General features: G+C 40.1%; 1 protein-coding gene across 2 annotated transcripts in view; it reads right to left on the bottom strand.

Moving 5' to 3' along the window:
* Window positions 1-3,667: 3,667 nt before the first annotated feature.
* The window catches only part of vsx2 (visual system homeobox 2), a 10,456-nt gene continuing 6,477 nt past the window's right edge, over window positions 3,668-7,646 (bottom strand). The window contains exons 4-5 of one of the 2 annotated variants that reach the window (XM_020613902.1): window positions 5,686-5,866; window positions 3,668-5,284 (exon numbers count right to left, since the gene is read on the bottom strand). In XM_020613902.1, coding sequence (XP_020469558.1) covers window positions 4,905-5,284; window positions 5,686-5,866 — 561 coding nt within the window. In that variant the 3' untranslated portion in view covers window positions 3,668-4,904. The remainder of the gene's footprint in view (window positions 5,285-5,685; window positions 5,867-7,646) is intronic. The other variant, XM_020613903.1, reaches the window with a different exon arrangement.

The raw sequence follows: 7,646 nt of genomic DNA, 5'->3' as shown, positions 1-7,646 counted from the left end.
TCTGAATACTTTCCGTACCCACTGTATAACTGCATTATTAGAGGCAATCTGGCAACCCAAAAACTGTGACTGCCTCTAACTGACTTCTTAACCTTTACTAAAGCAGTTACAACTTTAAAAACCCCAAGTAGCCACATGTCTGTTGTCTGTACATGAAAGCTCAATTTCAGCATCTTAACAGATATTTTAAAGATTACCTATTTGGGAATCTATGCTGTGATTCAAAGTAACTTAAAATAACAGTTCCTCTGTTTTGATTCAGTCAATTGATTTCCCATAACCTGCTGGGTACAAGTGTGAAGGATCTGTCAGAGCTCATCTTCAGCTACATGCAGTGGCATTTATAGATGGTCTGACCCACCACCACACTTCAGTTGGCCACAGCAAACAGCTGTCAAAATTTCAAAAATTCTGTTTTTCTCTGTCAATATGGGGTGCTGTGTGTACATTAATGAGGAAAAAAATGAACAAATGATTTTAGCATATGGCTGCAATATAACAGAGTGAAAAATTTAAGGGGGTCCTAATACTCGTCGTTTGACCGCCACGCTGACAGTTCCAGTGCTGTGGATTTCTTTTTCGTTCATCAGTCCTCCTGGTTTATCCTCACTCTCCTGTTTTTTGCTGTTAGCCTGTCTTCTCCCCTGGTCATCCTGTTCTCCTTAGCCATATTTGCTCAGCCCTGGTTGTATGTGTTCCTCAACTCTGTTCCTTTTTGTGATGCGCACCATTAAACCTCCTTTTTTACTAGCACCTAGGTCAGCACTCTTGAGTCCAACCTCAGTTCTCCCTCACCCTCCTACTGAGCGGGACTAAACCATAACAACTAGGGGCAAGAATTTACTGTCAATCTCAAAATGCACCTAGTTTTCAGTATATTCAAATGCAAAACATTTTAAATTTAATTTTAAAAATTGGTATTTTTAAAGTAAAGTGCATTTATTTATTTATTTTGTTTACCAGTCAGTTGTTGCTAGACATAACAAACCTATAATGAGAGGTGAATTGATGAATTAAATTGTTGTAATGAAAGATTACATAATAAAATAGGTAATATTAGTGCACAGAATACAGATTAATTTCAAAAACACTTCCATGGCTGTTAGTATTTTTGCGTAACATGATTTCAGGATTACAACATCATGTGATACAGTTGAACGCTCTAACAGCTGCTAATAGACCCTGTAGTGAGTAGTAAATATTAAACACAACTGAGAGCTTACCATCATGTTCGCTCATTGCCTTTTATATGTTCAACCTGCTCTTGATTACTCTGAGATAGCCTGTTTTCACTTGTGCTGATTTTGTACAGCAGAGGGCAGAGCAACACCACATTTCAGTGCTTTTCTGTCTGACTACATCTTGTATTTCATCTGAGCTCCACTCAACCGGCAGCCAAGAGCTTTCCCAAAATGATCTGCATGCATATAATGTCACCAGTGAAATCATATTGCTCATAACCTCATCAAGAAAAAATTGAATGTTAATATTGCATTAGTTGAAATCTGTCCATAAACCTCCCTCTGATCTCACTTTGTATGGACTGACATGATTTTCTAATGGTCTTCAACAAGCAGACTGTCCATCATAAGGGATACTGTGAATTACCTCCTTATATCCAATGTAAACAGTTTGATCTTCAGCAAATCTGATCTATCATAACCTCCTATTCCACTCTCAGAGGATTAAATAGTGTTGCATTTCAGAGAAATAATCCTCACTCTGTATATGTCTTGACCTCAATAACTGAACTGAGCTGAGGGTCTATGAGGGCTTGGTCTATTGCAAATTGTTTCAGTTGCTCAGTCTCAAATGCTTACTGGGCTTTGTGTGAATTTTCTTCCTTAAAGAGCATATGGACATGTGGAACATGTAATTGTCAAAAATTTTCAAAGACAGCTTTGTAAATACAGCTGGTAATATATCATCCTTTATAATGACCAGTTTTAAGATTTAGTCTGGTCTTGTAAAAATATATATACATATATGGTTTAGCCAAGGTGAGGTCCAAAGGTCTTACCCATACAGCCTATGGTCTTACCCAGGTCTAACCTGAAAGAAATCCAGAGTTAACAAGACACTTCAAGAGTCTGCAGCCTTTCTAACATCACTGTGAGGCCATACTTGGATACAGCAGTGCACTGAGGTGAATGTTAACATTAGCATGCAAACAGTGACAATGGCAACAAGCTAGTGTTTAGTACATATAATATTTCCAATTTTAGTTTTGTGTGTTAGCACGCTAACATTTGCTAAATAGCAGTAAACACAAGGAATTACAACTCCGCAGTTAAATTATTTTCAGTAAAAATAAACATTCAAGGTGGCACTAAGGAGAAATTATAGGAGTATCAAAGTCAGTAGGCTTCATCCTCTGGGAAGAAGGAATGTTTATATAGTCCATAGTGTAGGATGTTAGCCTTGCTGCTAGCACGGCTAAAAACTGTGGATCATTTAGGGCAATTCTCTATCATTTGATGACCTAGAAAGTAGAAATTGCATTGGTAGCTGTAAAATGGTGAAAAGCGGCACAAAGAGTTTACCCTTCAACCAAGAGTGATGCCAGTTTCAATGCTACTTGTAACAAGATACCAGATCTTTTCCAGCCCTAAAGCCTGTTCTGTAGCTAAGGAATGAGGATGCACGGTTTCTAAAGTGTTTCTGTGTATCAGTCTTTTCAGGTTTTAAAGTAAAAGAAAACATTGTTAGTACTGCAGCATGAGCTCTCAATCACAATGTCAACCACTCTTTATTTCTGACACCACCATCAAGCCTCTTCCTAAATCTGCACCTCACAACAACACCAGTTTCCAGGTTCACTGCATTGACATTTCTTATTATTCTGACAGACTTAAGTCCAGTTCCTAGCCATCATGAGTTACTGTGTGTATACATATCTCTGTCAACAATGCAATTAGTATCCTTTTCCCCATCCAGGAACATTATGGTTCCAGTCTGAGAGCTATTCAGTGCTGAGACACACAGCAGCATACTGATAATCATCGTCTGTTGCCCTTTGAAATTGCTCTGATTATTTGGAATAGAACTCAGTTGTTTAACTTATTAGGAAAGTCCATTAGCTAACTGAGGATGAAGTGTAAAATGTGACATGGATTAAGGTTAAATTGGACACATAGCTGTGTTGTAATGATGAGTTCAAGCAGCCTGATGCAAAGTTTTTATGAACAGCCTGGGGAAAACAAAGATTGCCAGCAAACGAAGCTGTTAGACTTTGGCTAAGTATTTAGATAAGCGGATGAAACAGCTTGAGTGTCGGCTGGTAATGCCATCTATCAAAGTGATTTGAAATCAGGCTGAGGTCATCCTGCTCCACGGGGTGCTTTCACTCTTCCTCTCATCCCAAAAGCACTGGTCCCCTAGTTTAATCTGAAATGGAAGGCTCTCAACTGTGACGGATTATAGGGAGTAACCGAAGCATGCAGCTAGGGACTGTCTCCTAATGAGCCCAGCCAGCAGAGCATCAAGTGACAACAAGTAGCTACTCCAACAACTAGGCCAACTTCATGCTGGTTAAGAGTTACAGTAATTCTATGACAATTAAATCACTTGTTACAGGTTTATATCATTTCTTCAAAAGGAAACTGGAAAGAATAGACACCACAAAGCCATGTTTAATAAAAGGTACTTTATACCTTTTATTTTGAGTTATACATATTTTGGAATGAAAATGCAAACATTTTTAGGACTACAAGAAAACATATTTTAAATTGTGCCTTACTGAGAGGGATTAACATATCAGTTATATACAGCGTGATGTCTGACAATTTCTTTCTCTTAGAAGAGGACTGTCGGTGGGATGGTTCTTAATTCAAATGTCACTATTTAATAACCGCACAACATTAAACTGAACATAAGGAATAAGATGTAAACCTCAGAAACTGACTGCTCATTGGTAGTCCTAACTGACTTATTATAACTGTATGGATAAAATTTGACTCATCTGGCTCTCTATATACACTGATATTTACACTCGACTCCCGCTTAGCCCAGTCTTCTCTGCCATGGGGTAAGCAACAACTGTAAGCCCATGTTCTGAGTTTCAAAGGTGTGAAAAAAGCAGCCCTCTCCATTCACTTCTATGGGGACTATGTTCACTGCAGCTGGCACCAGCACCGCAGGGGGCAACCATGTGTAGTGAAAAAGTTTAATCTGGTTCAACTGTTGCCGCACCGAACAGTGACATCATTTGACAAAGGTGCTGTGTTGACAGTCGTAATGTGGACATTCATGGGAACAAGACTCTTTTGTTTACTTTGTTAGCATGAGCATTCATTGCTATTCACTTTCAAATTGGGGCCACAGCTAATACACCATAATGACACCATGAGTCTTTGTTAGTTAGGGTACTGGATGTTAAACGGTGTTTTCTATCTATCAGTGCTAACACACTGGTGGTAGAAACTGATACTAAGGTAGAGTAGGCTACGTTAGCAGCATGACTAACCAGAACATAACAAAAACCCGCGGGGTGAAAAAGTGAATGAAGCCACTCACTTCCACTCATCACAACGTGGCTGTATCATACACGCCTACAACAATCCCCCAGCAACCCCTCATCCCCCAATCAACGCAGCCCCAGCAGGGAATTGCATTTTACTCAGTCTGGGTTAGGCGTTAGGTATTAGGGACTCTGTCTGAAGGCCCTCTAAGTTTATGTAAATTTGGAAGTAAATAAGAAAAAGTGCATTTGCATCTTCTGTGCAGCAGGGAGCCAGCAATGGTCAAAAGAGTTTGATTCTAGAAGCAGTCCAAGTGACGGACAGTTTAAAGATGATGGATGGAAACCTGCAGGAGAGAGCTATGCTGGGTGAGTCCATACAGTACACATAATTAAAGCAGCCAGGCCAAGGCATTGAACTCATGAGAGTAACGGTCCTCAGTCTCTATGGACTTTTCTCCTCCTCTGCCGGACTCAGAGGGTCACTGGCTTTCTCCTCGGCCGCCTGTCTCTCCTGTTTGCCCTCCAGCAGTCTGTCATGAGAAATTGTCCCCAGCACTTTGGCACTGTGCTCCTGTGCCTTGGCCCTGAGTGCAGCAATGCTGTTCTCTCTCAGTTCCTCTTTAGAAATGGTGGGCTTGCCATCTGACCTCTTCTCCTCTGCCTCAGTATCTTCTGCCCTCTGAGAGCTCAGCTGCTGGGGCGCATCACACTTTCCTGTGGGCAGGGTGGCTGCTGCCTCCATGGACTTTTTGTGCATCCCTGCAAAGAGTTGCGGGTATTCAGATTTAGAATAGCGTCTGTTGATTGGTAAGCCATCTTGGACTGAAAATAGCAAGCAAAAATAATTTTGGTTTAGAATATTGTGTCTGAATAGACAATGACAATGCATGTAAAATATTTAATGTAATTCAAAGGCTAGGTCCCATCTTTTTGTATTTGGAAAGAAGTTTTTCTTAAAATGGCCATGCCTGGCAAAAAAGGAATATTTACCATGAGGTATTATTGCCTGGATATACAATCAGTCACTACCGCAGAGTAACACTCTAATGTTGCATTATGATTAAGCATTAATTACTTTCAAACCACCACATAAAAAATACTGATGGTATTACAACTGAATCATGTAGTAAATCTACTCTTACACACCTATTAGGAACATTCAGGAACAAAATGAGGCAATGATACTAAAAATGTGTGAAGAAACAGTACGATATCAGCCTCACCGAGCAGCCAGGGGGCACAGGACTCCATGATGCCATCCTTGGCAGACTTGAGGATGGACTCTGGCAGGGGGATTGAATGCCTCACCATAGCTCCATACAGGCCATACTCAGCCATCACAGTGCTACGCCCCCAACATTTCTCTCTCTTCCTCCACTTGGCTCTGCGGTTCTGAAACCATACCTGTGACAGGAAGGCAAATTCCTCAGTTATTAGTTACATGCAGCATCATTCTTCTTCTAGAAGGCTGCCTTGTCTCTCTATAGAAGAAAGCATTGCATATGTGCATTCTGCCACATATGTGGCTGTGTCAGCTTCAGGTCATGGCTGCACAGGCCAGACTTCAGCTCATTTGGTCCAATTTTTATGCTTTCTTTGGATCTATAACAATCACCTGGTTTTATCAATATTTCCAGAAACGGTATAGATGGAACTAAATGAGATAGGTGGGTCTGATAACTTTTGATCAATATGGCTGAGGCTAGATAATGAGTGAACTGCCAATAATTTGTGAAACAGCAGAGATATATACGTGAGATTGTTGCTTTGTTTGACTTCGGGTGAGTTTTGTCATGTAAATAACAAGCATTTTCTTGGATTAATTATTCTTTTAAACACTTCAAGAAACAGTTTGGATTTTAAAGGCTTTTTTCTATTATAAAGCCACGTCCGGTTCTTTCAAACCAGGAACTCAGTGAGACGAAGCGGACCACTTGAGTATATAAAAAAATATAACCGTGCTGGTTAATTCAAAGGGTCACAGGCAAGAATTAACATTACACGTCCAGGCATCTTCCACCCCCAAAACTGTGCGCAGGCAGCCCGGAAGAAGAAGGACCCCGAACCCAAGATCTCTATACAATTTAATCACTTCGTTGGGCTAGCCCCATCCTACACAGGCAACGTCAAACCGTGACGCCACCTGATATGCCAGCTTGGCAGCTGAGCAGAGCAGTAGTCAAAACATGAAGAAAATAATGTGTGTGAATGTTGATTATGTGGTGTGTATCTAAAAACATACAGGACATTCAGGGACATGTCCGAACAGTAAGCCTGGGAAAATGTTATGATTAAGATTACGGCTGAGCATATCATGCTACTAGCAATATCCATCCTGCCTGCAGACTCTGCAATCTAGCTGACCTTGCCCTAGATGCAGCCTGCAGAACTCATGACAATGAACTGAGCATTTAACAGCCTGAGCAAGACATCCTGGCTACACTAACATTTTCTAATACAACAGATCTCTAATCAATATCTATCTAACTAAGAAATTACCTAACAATTTCCTTATGGGCAAGATGCAACAAATTGGTACCCTAAACAGGCTTTGGCTTTACTGCATATAAATATTCATAAATGCACAATATTCTCAAGTCATCAGTAAATTGATTTTGGTCCAAATATGTTGCAGTCATTTTGCAGACTTGACTGAATGTAGTATAACTCTTAATCATTATCCATAAATGCATTACAAACATTTACAGTGGGTACGGAAAGTATTCAGACCCCCTTACATTTTCCACTCTTTGTTATATTGCAGCCATATGCTAAAATCATTTAAGTTCATTTTTTTCCTCATTAATGTACACCCAGCACCCCATATTGACAGAAAAACACAGAATTTTTGACATTTTTGCAGATTTATTAAAAAAGAAAAACTGAAATATCACATGGTCATAAGTATTCAGACCCTTTGCTGTGACACTCATATATTTAACTTAGGCGCTGTCCATTTCTTCTGATCATCCCTGAGATGGTTCTACACCTTCATTTGAGTCCAACTGTGTTTGATTATACTGATTGGACGTGATTAGGAAAGCCACACACCTGTCTACATAAGACCCTACAGCTCACAGTGCATGTCAGAGCAAATGAGAGTCATGAGGTCAAAGGAACTGCCTGAAGAGCTCAGACAGAATTGTGGCAAGGCACAGATCTGGCCAAGGTTACAAAAAAAAAA

Source organism: Monopterus albus, unplaced genomic scaffold (genome assembly GCF_001952655.1).
Source record: "Monopterus albus unplaced genomic scaffold, M_albus_1.0 scaffold140.1, whole genome shotgun sequence".
Taxonomy (NCBI): domain Eukaryota; kingdom Metazoa; phylum Chordata; class Actinopteri; order Synbranchiformes; family Synbranchidae; genus Monopterus; species Monopterus albus.
This window is presented reverse-complemented; position numbering and strand designations above follow the sequence as displayed.